At 41.5% G+C, this 16,771-nt stretch overlaps 1 protein-coding gene across 5 annotated transcripts in view; it reads left to right on the forward strand.

Moving 5' to 3' along the window:
- The window catches only part of PID1 (phosphotyrosine interaction domain containing 1), a 96,822-nt gene that overhangs the window by 42,993 nt on the left and 37,058 nt on the right, over positions 1–16,771 (forward strand). For 4 of the 5 annotated variants that reach the window (XM_064385884.1, XM_064385886.1, XM_064385885.1 and 1 more), the window contains exon 2: positions 3,100–3,246. The exons of the other annotated variant lie outside the window; for it this stretch is intronic. In XM_064385884.1, coding sequence (XP_064241954.1) covers positions 3,100–3,246 — 147 coding nt within the window. The remainder of the gene's footprint in view (positions 1–3,099; positions 3,247–16,771) is intronic. 5 annotated transcript variants of the gene reach the window in all.

A 16,771-nucleotide genomic window follows, 5' to 3' on the forward strand; every position in this document is an offset into this window, starting at 1 on the left:
AAATACATTGGCTATTGTTATAGATCAGCTTTTGCCAACAGTTTCTGCAGGAGATGCCAGGTTGGAGTGGAAACCCAAGAAATGGGCTCAGCAAAGCACTTTATCCTGTTCTTGGCTTAAAGCACATGAATAATCCCATTGACTACCCACGTGTGCTTTGCTGTGACTGCTCACATAGTGAAAGTTAGGCACGTGTTTAAATAACGTGCTTATTTGGGGGTTCCCTGTGTGATGTCTGCTGGCAGAGATTTGATTTTCTTATGGCAGCCATCACATGGCCTGTGCAGGGAGCACAGCGTGGTCTGCATTAGCCCTGTGGGCCAAAGCAAAGGCTATTTCTGTGTCCACCCCCAGTCCTTTCTGCACTTCTCTGGCAGCTGATCAGCTGTTTGCTGCCAATTGTGCTCTCGTGTTTTTGGCACCCAACCGCTCCAACTTGCTGCTCATGCAAGTATTGAATTGCCTTTGTAAGGCACAGAGTAGGCTTTTCCTTGTTTAATATTGTATATGTGGTTGTTACAACATAAAAAAAAGATAGATCATTGCTGTAGTTTTCTTCATTTTGATCAAATTGTGCCCTTTCTGTCAGTAGTCTCATTGAAGTTTATCGAGATGTCAGCAGAGTTGAACAACCATTTTGCAAGTCCAAGTTCACTGCTCAGGAGGGCTAAATGGAGTTTTTTACATCTGTTGTCTAATGGAAGCACCATTCTTTACTGGAGAAGTCCTGTAAACTGATCATTTATGGAAATAGAGCTCTTTCAGCACTCAGGGCAGGGAAAAGTTAAATGCTAGGACAGGTTCTTCAACCTGATTGTTTCACAACCATTATCTCTGTTGATACAAAATCAGCTCACTTGGAAAACAGTATGACTTAACCTTAATAGTACATTTTTCTCATCTCTGACTACCTCTCCCATCCCCCTGCATGCACAAGACACAGCAGAAAGCCCTGGAGACACCATTTCCCCAGGCTTGAAAAGGGATTGTTTGCAGGGGAAATGCTGTGACTTGTGCATGGCTGGGTCTGAGCTCCAGCGCTCTTTGCCTTCTGCATTTTTTCACTTGCAGAAATACAACTTCAGCAGCAGGTTAGCAGATCTAGAGCCTATAGGTAAGAGCAAGTCAAGCTGTAGTAGGCACAGTTAATCAATGGGACCAGCCAGCCCAGCTGATAATCAGTGATGGTCCTTCAAACACAGCATCTCAAACATTCCACTTGTTTTGTACTCACCATGGCTTTTTACCTGCTGTTCAGCCTTTGCTAACAGCTCCACTGGAGAGGCCTAGGAAACGCCAAAAAGGCTGTCAATTGCAACCTAAAGGTAAAATGAAGTAGGTTTTCTCAGTCAGTTTAGTAATCCTAGCTGTCAAAGAGGTCTGTTATCTCCAGAAACATGTCAGAGAATATTCTTTAGTGTATAATAATCTTAAATGGAGTACTTCTTTGCTTGAGCTGTGTTTGGGGGAGTGAACAGGGTGACATGTAATATAAAGAGATGAGCAGATGAAAAATAGTATGAGTAGAGCGCTTCACTGGGGTGAAAACTTGTATGCTTGCACAAACACCACAGAGGCCCTAAAGTGTTGCTGTTAGCAGGCTGTAACTTCATGTGAGAAATAGGTAAACAAGTACTGTTTTCACAGACTCTTAGTGTATATGCCTTGAATATATTTCTAAGAGTGTTTGAAGTGCTGTACTTCCAGTAGCATAACAATTATTAGACTTAAACACTGACAAACTAAGGACTGAACTGTTACAAAAGTGCATTAACAGGTTTTCAGTTGGCACATGATAAAGTATTTATGATCTGGTAGCAAGTTTATTTTCAAAGGAATATTCATATCCACAAAAAAATCCACAGGAAACCAAGCATACTATCTAAATGGTTGATTCATCCCCTGTGTATAAATAAAATGTTGAATAGACACTCTCTTCATCTAAAGTACAGGACTGAACAACAAGGACCTGTTTTGATTTCTAGCTCTGATAGAGACTTCTTGCATGGTTCTGGGAAATCATTTAGCATCTCTTTTTCTGCAATCCAGACCCTGTAATGCTCGTCTGCCTTGCAGAGGTAAAGTGGAGACTGAGAAAAGGGGTGGCTGCAAAGCAAGTTAAGAACCTCCTATCAAAAGTCAGAATAAATGGTTTAGTTTTGATGAAAGTAATCTGGAGTCATTGCAGATAGGTCTAAAAATTGCTGCTTGATAAGAGTCACCTTATGAAGTTTTGATAAAGTCATATTTCACTAGACAGTGCTGTGGCATGTTACTACCTTGATTTGCTCATGTCTGCATTTTTTCTCCCTTACATAAATAGTTGCATGTGAAAATGTTCAGTTTCTCAAATGAAAGGCAGTTCAAAGAAACATCTAAATGTAAAAAATTTCTCTTGACTTCCCTAATTCCACAAAATTGATATGGAATTCTTTAGAAAATTGACTTTAGTCACTCTAAGCAATTGCTGAGAAACATTTAATTTGATGATTTTACTGTCCACTTGGATAGTTCTTCACCTAGGCCTAGGGAGTCTGTTTAAGAAAATGACAAGTTTTGAGTGACATCTATTCATTGGTACCAAAAGTGACATTTACATTGGAGGCTACAGGAACTATTGCTTACAAAGGAAGAGAATATAAAATTCACAGGACAAAGGCAAACCAATGAGGGATTCAGCTCAGTGGGCACAGTAACATCTACAAAGGTCAATGGGATGAGATTTAAGTACAGAGGAAGGAGAACAAGGTCTTTTAATGGTCTTTGATCCCCTGTTCTTCCTCTCTGTGGACATTAATAGAGGAACTAGGTCCATGACCAGCTTTATTATATAATTGCAATTGATCAGAGGTTAAATTTAGACCCTTTGTGGAGCATGTGTGAATTGTAATGAATTCTTTCACTTTCTGTGTGTCTTTTTTAATTAAAAATAGTCTCCACATTGCTGGTAGTAATGAATGCTCTGAAGTCGTAGAACTTTTTCCCCAGGATAGCTTGTGAGGCATTGAACAGCAAGTAAAACATGGAGACACATCCAATTATTAACTCTCATTTTTCTGCACTAGAACTGGAGGTAATTTCTTTTCTTTTTCTGTTTAGCACTTTCAGACCATGTTAAAGACTAAGTTGAATGTCCTAACTCTTCGTAAAGAGCCTCTCCCGACAGTGATCTTCCATGAACCAGAAGCCATTGAGCTGTGCACCACAACTCCCCTCATGAAGACCCGGACTCACACTGGATGCAAGGTACTCAGAAGTGTACACTGAGGGAGTGGCACCACTGTGCAGGTGTCCCATGTGATTGTGAGAACTCTAAAGAGCTCAAAGTAACCAACACTGTGCTGAAAATTCCATCAGCTGCTACTAATACTATAAAGTTTCTGAATTGAAAAAGTCATTGAGCATTTCTGACCAGAAATTTTCGGTTTCAGGAGGAAAGAGTTTTGGGTTACATGTCATGATGCAAATTGTGGAGGATTTCTAATGATGTGATGAACTGCTGGTTGTAAACACTGACATTTTTTCTGTAAGGGCTAGTGCTGCAGCTTAAAACTCAAGGTTAGTTTGGTTGGGTTTATTTCTTTGTTTGGGGTTTTTAAGATTAAAAAAAAGGAAAAAGGGGGGCAGGAGACTTACTTGATTTGGTTAAGCAACAAGATCAATCTGTCCTGTTACATCAAAGTCGAGCTTCTTCAAAGGCTATTCCTCTTTTCAAAAGTTTAATCATTTAAGAGCCTTGAGTGTGTTCTTCTGTGGTAAGAAGCCATATAAAAATAGGAAACAAATCTGCTCTGTTTGCATCTTTTCTTGGAGTCATTTTCCTTGATCACAGAGCTCCCCTGGCCTTGCAGAGCCATGGGCAGACTGAGCTGGGTACCAGTCTGGCCTGTGCTGCCAGCTGGGGCTTGGCAACCAATTCCCCTTCACCCAGCCTGGCTGCCAGCTGCAGGGAGTGTCCACCTGCCCTCCAGGGTCTCGGTGAAAATGGAGAGAACTGGAATTCAGACTCACTTGCTCTGTAAAGTGTTAACTCCGCTAGAACTGTTGCTGGATGCTATGTGTGCTGGATAAGATCCAAAGTGCAATTAAATGTTCCCTGCCACAGTGTGTACACAAACATGGGCACACACACTCCTCCTTGCTGGGGGATCAGATGTGAGTGAAGTGGGGTTGGAAGAAATTGCTTTCCCCTGCTTCTCTTGGCATACTGTACTTGGGTACCCCCAGGGCTGGCACTTCCTCAGCAAAGTTTCTTCCTGGAAAGTGTCGTTTCCCAAGTGTTTGACTCTTTGCCTGTCACAATAGCCAGGAGCAGGACTCTGCTGTGGGTGTTGAAGCAGAGCTGCCCTGTGCTGATGCAGAGGAATGCAGGGGAAGCTGCATGGTATGGCAGCTCATAGCATCTGCTCTTCCATGGTGGTGCTTTTGTCCTTTATGTTGACATCTAATGAATTTTTAGGGACTATTAGTATAATCAAAATGGTTCACAAAGTATCTGGCTTTCACCCCCAGTGAGAGAGGTCAGGCATAATAATGCTTTCTGAAATCAGTTTATCTTTGTGAATGTGTATAGAATTTAAATGAAGCTTTTTATTCCACTTACAGTCCTTCCGTTGGAAAAGAATTGCAGAGAGATGTTGAACCCCTCAGTGAAGAGAATCTCATTCTATATTTAGATCTCTTTTATTTATTCATTTATTTTTTCTGCAGTATAGCATAGTAGTGCTGACTAGGGAACATCTACCACAACACTCCTGTTTTCCTTCTTGCATTGTCCCCTTCCCCTATAGCTAGTTTGCCTCCTGTCAGTGCTGGAGTTTTATGATTGTGGTTTTGGAGTAGTGGCCAGGCTCTCTTCAGGTGATTCAGCTGTTGTGATTTTCAGTACCTGCCATGTGTATGTTGTTCCTGTGGCTAAGAAATCCTCTCCTGTTAATAACTGAACGGTTTCAATTTTACCCAGTGTCTGTAGTCACAACCCCTTTCTTTTCTCCCTCTTTTTTCTTGACTAAATGCATTCTCCCTGCCAGCTGTTAACAGGTAATTAACTTCCCTGTCATCTTTCCCCTCCAATTATTAGTTTTTTGCTGACTCATACAACAGTAGCGTTGCCATAAAAAAGCTAGAATTTTATAATTTGATTTTTTGCACTGGCAGGTCTGATCAATTCCTGTTATACTGCATGTAAGGCAGGAGATGCTGTGGTGTTGCTGGTACCACCAGGCCTGTCTGGGTCTGACTCTTGGGCTTTTCAGGCAAGAGCAACCAGTTTCTACTTGCTTTCATGAGTCACACTTTTTTGATCCTTAATAATTTTATTCCTCTTGACTGAAATCCCTCCAATTTTTCTATGTAATCCCATTAATGAGATAGCATCATTTGTCTGACAGATTTGGCTCCAGACATCTAATTGTATTGCACAGTTTTAACATAAGCCTCAGCTGGCACCATCTTGTTGTGGGAACTTGACACATGCAATTGCTTTGCTGTTTAGAGTCTGGGCATTGGTTTTCTGATGTGATTGCTCTTTTACTTGTCCTTTCATCACAAGACAGGCTTTTCTTTTTGCTTTCATTTGCAGTTAGCTGCTGAATGTTGAAGAAAAAAACCTTTTTTGCTGAGATCTAATCCCATTTACTAATTCAGTGGGGTGGTTTTAAGAATAGCAGGGAAATGTCTAGTTTGAAGTAATCTAGGGATGCCCTCACCAAATCTGGAAAGTTAAGCACTCTGAATTTGTTCAATTGTTTAACTTTCTTGTCCAGTTGCACATCTGATGCAGCTTTGTTGCCATTGTGGTTTCTCAAATACATTTTTTTACTTGTAACAGAAGGCTTAATAGTCAATTCTTCTGTAACTGCATGTCTGCACCTGCTGCTTGGCTCTGATGTGCTTGTTGTCCTTCCCATCCTTCTAGACTTGTGGACATGGTTCCCCCAAGCAGGAGAAATGGATAGTGTTAGCACTGATTTGCAGCACAGAGCTTTAGGTGCACACATTTGGGAGTTTGGGAGTTTGTGGTGCTCAGTCAGGTGGGTTGACTTGGAGGCTGTAGCTCCCAAAGGGCACCTTCTTTCCCTCCTGTGCCCACCAGCCCTGTTTCCAAGTGGGGAGTGACAGCCCCGGGATCAGAGTGGTGCAGCCCCACGCAGCAGACAGCCCAAACCAGAGCAGGATTTCTGGGTACAGTGAAGTACTCAGCCTCTGTGCTTTTTCCTGGGGTATCATTTGCTTTATTTGAGCTGTGGTGTGCAGTCACTGCAGGCAGGTCTCTGGCCCGAGGAGCTGCAGCTTCTCATCCTCCTTCAGCTGAGGATGCCAGGGCAGGGCACTGGGATGCTGTGCCCAGAGAGCTGCCATTTCTCTGGACACACAGCTGGGGACATCCTGTGTGCATCCTGCCTGTTCCCTGCGATGGGTGAGGCATTTCTGAATGCTGGATCACCAAGGGCTAAGGTTGGCAGCTGCTCCAAAGAATGAGAACACCTAACTGGCTTATTGTATACCTGTAAATGACAAATCTCAGCTTAAGGTAAACCACTCTTTCCTGGAGAAAGACAAAAAAGAGTGAGAATAAATATTTTGTTAGTAACTGCACCACACTTCCAGTCCCAGTTCTGATTTTATTTTAGTAGAGCATGTTTTCCATTTGGGTATGAGTGTGATTTAGATGCGTGTATAGAAAGAAACATCCATTCTCTTCAGATCCTAAGGATTTCAATTAGACTGTGGCAGTCCTGCTTGTAGGTATTTCATGTCAAATGGGCACTCCTGTGTTTCAGCTGGAAACCTGCTTGTTGCTTATCCCAGCACTAAGTACCACCAGATGGAAATGCAAAATCTGGAGTATCTCCAGAAAATAAGTTACTTTCTACTCAGAAATGCCTGCTTTCTTCGTGCCTTTCAACAGATTTTGTTTAAGTTCTGCATGGTTTGTTCTTCCTTAATGTCCTAATCGGCTTATATTGATTCTAATGTTTCTTGATTTCTGTCCCTTTGAGCCATGGTGGTGGCACGAAGAGAGCTGCCTAAATGACTTTCTCTCTCCTGCTGTAGCTTTTCCAGGCACTGGTGCAGTAATGCAAAAGGACAGAGGTTAAAAATGCTCTCTGCAATTTTTAAAGTGGTGTAGTAGGTTTTTGTTTTTTTTTTTCCTTTTTATTGAAAGACTCTTCAAAGTGAAGTCAGTGCTGAATAATCAGCACTGGGTCAGGCAGTCTTATTCTTCCAGTTCCCACCAGTGGAAAAACTTTTCTCAGCAGCCTCAGAGGATGAGAGGAGCATAAACAGTGCAAATAGTTGTATTCTTAAGAGTGTGCTTTAATGAAATAGGAAAATATATTTTAGTGATATGGTGCTTACAGGAATGATATTCATTGCTTGCCTTTCTTATCGGATTGATTTTGTGAGCTTATTAATTCAGGCTTTGTGGAAGGTATGATGTGGAAACCTCTGTGATGGTGTATCTTAATTTAAGATTGATGAAAGCCTTGTTTAACAATTTGTGGGGTAATAGTGTTTTAAAAACAAGTCTTGCACATACTGATAGAGATTTAAAAGTAGACAAGAAGAAACATAAATAAATAGAGTTTGGTCTTTCAGAATAGCTTAATAGATTCACTCCCAAAGCAAAAAGGGAAGTGTTTCTTGTGCTAAGCTGGCTGCAGGCTGGTGATGAGTGGGGCCAAGGCCACCACTGGGATTCTGTGGAACCAGTGTAGTGTCAGCAGTGATACACCAAGCTTGACTGGTGTAACTCTGATGCTGCTACGTTTGTCAACCTGTGAACAGGGTTGGGGGTGTTTTCTGGGACAGCTGGGCAATGCCTGAGATGCCCTGACCTGTGCCTGCCCTGCAGCAGCAGCTCTGGCCCCTTCAGCAAAGCCACAGCCTGTTGCCCTTGTTCCTCCTTTTCTCCTGGCTTTGCTGGCTGCTGCCAACAGTTTCCATCTTCCCTTTGTCTCTCTGTCTTTCTCCCATTTTTCTTCTCTTTCTTTTAAAAGTAGCTTTCATCATTAGAGACAATTCCATCACCTATGGGCCCTACTAATGAATCTCCATGCACATGAAATTGTCTCGTGTGCTTTGAGCTGCAGGATGTACAGCAGTGCAGCAGAGACTGGAAGTTTGGCCTGCAAGGGCTAGGCAGACAAATGGGGACACAATTCAGCATCATAAAGTCAGCCTAGGACATAGGGGAAAGCTCATAATAAGCTTATAGGATGAATAGAGAGTAAGAAATATTGTGATTTAATTATGCTCTTTAGAATTACAATGTTTCTCATTGGGATACACATTAAAAAAACCCTGAAACATTGTCTTAAAATTGCCCTCCTTGGTCTGATTATAATTCCTTGTGTAAGGCAGTCATTTAGGAATAATATCTTCTCAGATATTACTGCCTATTTTTGGTTTTCTGCCTTGTTAATTTTGATTGCAAAGGCCTTGCAGCAGGACTGTCTCTTACCACGTACTTGCAAAATACCCCATTTCTACTCTACCCTACATGCCTCTGTAGCTAATTTAGTAATGCTGTGTTGTTGCTTTTATTGGTCTTTGCATTTTTAAAACTTACAATGTTGTTGCTTTTTTCCCTGTAGACCAGACTTTCCCAAGCTGTTTTCTCCAGCATTTCTGGCCTGTGCAAGCTCTTCTACTGGTGTCCCATCCTAATCAGCTCATCCTGCAGTGGCCAAATCTATTACCACTTGAGCATTCAGGGGTGCAGCATCTGCTGGGTCTGGAGGCCCTTCAGCATCCAGAAAATGTTTAAATTGATGATCCATCCTCCCAGTTTCTAACAGCCCATACAGCATGGTTTTGGTGGTGGCAATTTCAGCCTCATTCCTCTTCCCCTTCATTGGTCCCCAATGCCTAAGTTTTAGCTCTGGGTCACTGAAGCATGGGCAAATGGCTTCCCTCTGCTGCCCTGTAATTGTGTCACTGTTATGGGCTGGTTTTGTGTCTTCATACTGAATCAGATAAAATGCAGCAAGAACACTGTCCCTCGTGTCAGTACCCAGAGACCAAGGGACCCTTTACTGGTTTTATGTCCTGTTGACTCAAATTGGCTGAAAATGCATCCATAGTCTCTTTGGGATGGTGAAATCCAGATGACATAAATGGGTAGTTAAAAACCTTGTGTTTTACTTAAATTTCCACAAATAATTTAAAAAGCCTACTCCTGTTGAACATTTATTGCTCTTTTGACTACTGAAACCATAGCAAACTGGAAGCTCCACATTTTCTTAAAACCACCTCACTTTATACTCATAAAACTTAATAAAAGTGCTCTCTTTTCTTCTATACAATGGTTAAGGATGATTGTTTTGAGTGGAGCTGTAAACATAAGTCCCACTGGCTGCCTGATCTTCATTACCATTTTGTAGGCCTGTAACATTAAGATGACCATTAACTTTAATAAAGAAACAAATTAAACAAGTGAGGAAAGCTAATTGTACCATCACTCCCCAACCTGCAGTTTTCCATCATCTTTCATCTGAGTCAGAAGCACAGAGGGTTTTTTTTTCTTCTTGCTTTATTAAAAGCCTTCTACTTTTATCCTTAAGCATTACTTATTTTGTATTGTGAACTGAGAGATTGTTTTTCTGCTCCTTTCTCCCCTCATAAAATGAACCAAAAGATCACACATGACTTCTTGCATAGGTCAAAACTTAGTAGCTTCATTATATTTAGATATAGATATAGTGCTGGTTGGTGAGAGATTCAGAGTCTGTGTTGTGTTTTCCAAAGGTGAAGTGCATCAAATAAACTCATAACCCAACAAGTATGCTATATAAAGATGAAGTATATTCTTTACCTTTTTTTTTTTTTTTTGGTTTAGTGTTATAGAAATAAAAGAAAAAAAAGAGCAAAAGATGAATCCTGAAGTTGTGGAAGAGTAAACTGCTTGCAGAAACTTTGAAACATGACTTTATTGGCTGAATCTTGTTCTAACATTGAAAATGGAGAGTTGCATGTGCTCATTTCTGTTTCAAAACATGTCTATATATAGCAAGGTCCTGCCTGGTACCTACGGAGCTGCTGAGTTTTGCTGTGGGCTCTGCTGTGAGCAAGGTGGGATGAGCTGTGCAGGATGGCAGCAGCCCTCAGGCAGCAATCACTGCAGGCTGTTTGACACTGGCTGCTCTCAGCTTAGGAAAGAGTCTCTCTTGCATATGATTTTTTAAATTACATGCATGGAAAACCCATTTATGTCAGTGAGAATTTATACTTTGAATGAGTGCAGAGGATCTAATAGAAACATGAAGAGTAGATGCAAGTGCAGAAGGTTGTTAAAGCATCATAATGCTTCATTTCCTGATGTCCAGGAGTCTTGGGTGGAGAATATAAATTGGGTAAAATTGAATTAATCTTTAACTGAGCCTGCTTTAAATAGTATCTTGTCCACTGTTCAGTTTTGCTGTGTTGGATGTATTTTGGGATAACTTTATTTGCTTACTGCTAAAGTGGCATTGTAAGAATAATGTATACTGAGAGTGGTGGAAGTTATGTCTTATGTCCTGTCAGATATGTTGGTGGTATTTGTTTTTTCCTTAGTGTTTGCACTGGTGACATTTTTCAAGCCATGGTTCAGGTAAAGGGCATCTTTTTATTGAGGAAGTTCTTACATCCCATCTAAAAATGGTCATATTTTGCAGTCAGCTTAATATTTCTGCTTTAATTACCTTCATAGAAGAAAGTATGTGTCTGTTTTCTGTGTATGGTAGAGCAATCTTGCTCTGAATATATGTATATTAATTAAAGGAAATCAGTTTTGCCTATTTCAGTTTCCTTTTAGATTTTCACTGAGAAAGTTTTTCTCAAATAATTTTAAAGAGCTCCATGAAAAGAATAAGATCATCACCTTGGGAGGAGAGCATTGGTGGCAGGGAGGATTTCTGGGAGCTGCCCTGCATGTTTGTGGCCAGAAAAGGGCTGGAAATACCCTGGGTTCAGGGCCTTCTTCCTGTGGTTCCCCTTGGGTTTGCTTCCAGAGGGAGGGAGCTCAAGGCTGGGCATGTTGTCAGGAAGATCAGGTGTGAGTTAAGTTTCATAGAGATGTGTGAAAATATTGTGAAAATAGCTGTGTGTGTGTGTGCACACTCCCAGGAGGACTAGAAGAGACTGGGGTTCCTGCTTGTTGGGTTGCATGGGAAGGCTTCCAATTGCTCAGGACCCTGCAGACAGACCAAGCACCTGGGAAGAGAGGTCCCCTTGCCCCAGTGCTGCCAATTTGTGTTGAGGAGATCTTAGTTCCTCAGAGCAAGGCTCAGGGTCCCAGGCTTTGTCTGTGGACAGACCTGTTCCCAGCACTGCTTTGTATTGCATGAGTAAATAAAGGCAGAAAGGTTGCACTGGGTAAGCCAGACTTTGCTCAGATATATGTGTGCCTGAGCCCATTTTCTTTGTCAGTGGAAAATAACCCCTAAACAATAAAATCCCCTTGAAAATGCAAGGGTATACAAAGACACAGCATCCATTGGCTTGTTGTGCTTTGCTCCTCCCCTTGGTGCATGTATTTTGTCATTTGCACAACAGTTGTGTACATTTAATTTCTTCTTACTCAGCAGTTCTGCCCTTGTAGTGGATGCCTTGGGTCCCAGTAAAGAAAGTGGGTGACAATGCATGATATGGAGCCTGGGAAAATATTTTTAACTTAAACAGAAATCCCTTTGGTTGAAATCTAGCACTTCCTTTTGCTTCAGAGCTTTGACATTATTAGTTGCCTTTGATTCAACAAAAGCTTGAATGGGAAGTCAGAGACCCTTGATTTTGTTAGCAAATGGTATTTATCAGCAGAAGTCATCTAAATCAAACCTCTTGGTGTAAAACAGGGCACTAAACAGTTTATATTTCTTTCAGTTATGGAAGAGATAGTGATTGGCATTCAGAGAGCACTGTGTGAAATGCCAACATACGGGAATTAAAAATGCTCTCTGACTTGGTTAAGAACAAGCCCTGTCCGTTCCTGAATTCCCACCCTTGCTTGTGAAAGCAAAGGGAAGCTTGGGAGGTGCTGAGGGGCCAGACACTGTGTGCAGGTGATGCTCACTCACATCCTCACTGAGGGTGATTTGTACATCTGTAGCATTTCTGAACCAGGAAGGTCCCCAAGCCCCTTCTAAAGCAGCTTTGTTGTCCCCTGCTGTTCAGCTGCTGTTCTCTGCCAGCAGCCCTGTGTGCAGAGGTCAGATCAGCTCACCAGAGCTCAGGGAAAGCTGTGTGGCCACTGTACTGTGGATAAAATACACCAGGGGACAACTGAAAAAGATGATGAGAATTAAAATGCATACTTCTATTAAGTAGTAATGCATTGAATGAAGGTACTAAAAAGCAATATATGCTAATGGAATTCCTTTGATGCACAAAGCTCCACGGAATACTTCTGTATCTTGAAACACAAATGTGAGTTCTTTTGTCAGTTTTAGAAATACCACTTTGCAGGGTACTTGGAACTGTTGTTAAATTATAGCTGTCTTTGTAGGAGATAACGTACCAAAATAGTTTCCTCTGAAAGAATATTTAAATTTTAAAACCAATTTAATCTCTCTACAGCAGGAAATATTTAAGTTTTGAAATTCTAAACTTACAGAATACCTTAGGAGATAATCTTCAATTAGACATATATACAATGTCACACAGCTTATGCCAGTAATTTCCAGCTTTTGCAACCTGGCACAAAGCCAGGACACCAGTGTGAAGCACAGTGGCAATTGCAAGGTCCTAGATAGCTACAGATGTGTCAGGGTATTTATTTTTTATGCTGCAGAAAATATTGTGCTCATTGCAATTGTTCAGGCAAAGCCTTCTGGTCATAGGAGCTAATTGCTTCCATAGTAATTAAAGTTCAAGTTTCTAAGACCTAATAGCTTTAGACATATAAAAATTAAAATGAGATTGAAATTTATTATGTTGGCTGGGCTGAGCAGATGCTGCAGTCACTGTCAATTGTTTTGTTCTAGTGTGTCCTTGAGAAATGTTTCCATCTCTGTGTGGCTGTGTCAGCGTAAGGATGGAGCTGTGGTTGTGTTGCTGGAGAGCCCAGGAAGCTGCTGCTTCTCCGTGGCCCTCAGGGCATTAGGGACCCTGCTGTGGGCTGCCCCTCAGGGGAGGAGGAAGCACCCTTCCTTCATAGCCATGAAGTTATTCTTCAACAGAATCAAAAAAAACCTTCTGGTTCTGCGGTTGTTGCTCCCTGGTATTGTTGCAATGGGCCTCTCCCCACTCACCAGCATGAAATGTGCTGGGAGAGGTGTTGGCAGATCTTTTCAGATGTGCTTTTTCACAACAAAGGCGTGTGTGCTTTTTCTGTGAAGGTATTCTGTGTGGCGCTTCCCCTGAAGCCATGGATATTGTTACTTTGATTTCCATTAGAATACTGCAAAATTTGCATTTGGCACTGGGTACCACTGCTCAGGCTACTTTGAGCCAACATGAGCCTTCTTGGGAATTTGTAATCTCTGGTTACAGCTGTACTATGCCCAAGCTCAGCAGTACTTATTTTGGGGCCAGTCCTGTGTGCTGAAAGCTTCCCACTGGAGCAAACGACGCTGGCAAGCAAGCGGCTGAAATTGGATTACAGATCCATTCTCCTGCAGATGGGGTACCAGCGGCCGTGTCTGTCGTGCACGGGCTGCTGGAATGTAGATTAGTGTTGCAATCCAAAATGCTTTATGTCATAAGAGAAAGGAGGGTCCTTTGTGCCACCTCTGTTTCTGTTAGTTCCAGAAGTAATCCTGTTCTCCTTGTACTACTGCAATATATTCTGCAATGCAGTGTGATGTATAAATATGTTAGCTCAGAAGAGAAATTAATTTTTCCATTCCAGGATCTGGATGTCAGTGTCTGAGACTAATAACTTCTTTTATTTATTTCATTAAAATATTATTTTCTTTGCATAGGTAATTAAAAGTTCATAACAATCACCATCACAATGCTTCTGGGCAAGTTTAAGGCCTGATGCATGCTATCTATTGCTGATCAATTACCTTTATTGTAAACTACTGTGAATATTTGACTCGAGGCTGGTGCTAATTCAGTGAGCTCTCTTCTCTGGGACTCTAGGTTCTATAGGCATAACAGGTGCAACAGAAGTATGAGGGTGTTTTGTTTGTTTATTTTTTTCTCTAAGAAAAGAGACAGATCAAGTTTAAAATTTATTGTCTGGTTTGGAAAATGAGTGAGTACTTCTAAGTTAAGAACTTCCCTTGTGTTACTAACCCAGGAATCTCTGATATTCACCTACAGTCATTTCACAGCAAGATCCTATTAAATGATACATATTGCCACAGAAGCAAAATACTGAATTTCACAGCAATGTAAATTTGGAATGAAGTTTATTATGTTTTATCAGTGAATGAAAAACTGATGTTGAATTGGTAGTACCTTGTTAACTTTGATGAAACAGAATACCCACTGAGGTTGTGGTCCATCCCTTTTGGAAGCTGATGTTTTTTTGCCTGGTAGATATCAGAGTTGCTTTCTGAGTGCTAGAGCATAGCACACTGAGAAAAAAGAGTTACTGAATTAATCATCTGGGGCATGGTGACATGATATTTTGATTAAAGTGCTCTCAAGGTTTAAATGGCATGGCAGTGACCTGCACTTTATAATCCCAAACTTGAGATGTAGATAACCTTATATTTAATAGATGTCCATACACAAACATTTAAAGTAGAAGGAAACTAACTTAAATGAGCAAATTTTAGAAGATAAACAAGTTTAAAGAGTCTTTATAAGTGTACTTTCTAAAGTTCACTGAAGATTCATTGAACTGTTTGCTGAGAAAGATTTGTCAATGAGTGGTTATTTGATGGAATTTTTTTCATCCTTGGGGACTTGTTTTATTTCAGTGCTTGTTCTGGGTCCCCCCATGCCCCAGTTTATTTTTCAAAAGGGTGGAAAACAAGCTTCAAGTCAGAAAGAGATTTAAATTAATATCTCCAAGATTAGAGAAAGATCTTCCTAAAGACTGGTCCAGTTGAGTAGTAAACTGGGAGAGATGATAAGGAAAATAGAAAACAAAATAATATACGTGTGTTATGATTATTTTGAGACTATTATTGAAGTGGATTCTGAGTGTTCTCTGGAGCAGGATGAACAGAAAACCAAACTGGTTTTAGTTCTTTATGAAAGCTGTTTTTTTGACTGAATTATCTGTAGGCTGGGAGTAATTCCCCTGTGCTGATGTCTGACTCATTCTTACAAATAGTGCAATAATACACTTCAGCTTTGTCAGCTGTTTGTAACCACAGTGGCCAGAATCCCCATGGGAATTATCATTAATGGGATGCAGTTTTTGGGTTGGCTTTGCTATGGTATAAATTGGCATACTTCCTTTGACTGAACTGCCATGCTAAGTTATATCATTTAAGAATCCAGTGTTCTAGTTTGACATGTGGCTTGGAGTTCCTATTGATTGAAAGCAGTCTGTTAATAAAATCAAAGTAATTGAATACAGCCTATGGGAACCAGTGCTGTTTGTCATTTGTTATTAGGCAGAAATGTTAAAAATATTAAGTAATTCTTGAAATGATTTTTATGAAACAGTGTAATAGTAATTTAAAGAAAGGTGTGTTTTCACCCCAGAGCTTTGCCTTGAGTTACATTTGCAGGCCTTCATACAAGGCCAAATAAATTGTCACTCTGCATTCCCAAATGGGAGAAATGATATATTATATATTAAACATATATATTATATGTGTAATTTAAATTTGGAACTGTTTACAGCACTTCCTTATAGTGAGGATAAACGAATGACTTTAATTACCAGTGACACTGATGGACTGCTGTAAGGTTTTTGTTCTGCATGACTTTCCTTATCTATATATAGGGTTTTATTCACTGTTATCAGTTTTATGCAGACAGCATGTGTCTTCAGGTCCCCAAAGCAAGGGACTGGCTTGGCTGCTGCTGCAGCAGTGCCCTGCAGGAGTCTGATACAGGGTGCTGGCTGGAGCAGGAGGCACATCTCTGGAGGCAGCCCCATGCTGTGGTGCCTGTGCACATCTCTGCATCCCAGCTCCAGCCCTGCCACCAGTGGTCTCCAGGATGCTGAGTGGCACCCCAGCAGCCCCTGAGCATTATTTGGCAGGGTGATGCCTCTCATGGAGCTTTGTTGAATGGCTGCAGCCCCCAAGGAACTCGCTGGCCTGCCCAAACCCAACTCCCCAGGCATGGCTGCTGCTGCCTCATGCTGCTGTGGTGCTCCACTGAATGCTCCTGGGCATGCTTATCTAAGGTGAAAATGTGGTCTTTTAAAAAATTTTGTTTGTGGGTCACTAAATAAAAGATGGACAGGAAGACATATGGTGGGTTTTCTGTGTCCTGGTCCTGCTCAGCAGCTGCAGTTCTGTCCACTTTTCAGGTTCTGTGTGTGGTACTGTCATAAGCAAGTGAGCCTGGGTTAAATAGGTAAATAAATAAATAAATTTAATTGTTCAGGCCACAGATTTGGGATATCCGTGTACTTCCCTGGGATGCTGACTACACCTGTTGGTCCCAGGGCTGCTCCAGGCCCAGCATGGCTGTCACCTCCCAGAGCATTTCCTGGGCTCCGGTTCAGGGCTGTGGTGAGGGTATCTGCTGTTCCTTGGTGGCTGCTGGCCATTTTCAGCAGAGTAGGGTTGATTTTTGTGTGTCCTCTACCTTCAGGTGACTCCATCCTTTGGGGCCAGGTGGCCCCTGCTGCCATCTGGGTACGGAGGAGAGTGAGGACATGTCTGGCTTTGTCCTGGGCCCTTCCTGGCCACTGCTCTCTGACTCAGGG

Source organism: Passer domesticus, chromosome 11 (genome assembly GCF_036417665.1).
Source record: "Passer domesticus isolate bPasDom1 chromosome 11, bPasDom1.hap1, whole genome shotgun sequence".
Lineage (NCBI taxonomy): Eukaryota > Metazoa > Chordata > Aves > Passeriformes > Passeridae > Passer > Passer domesticus.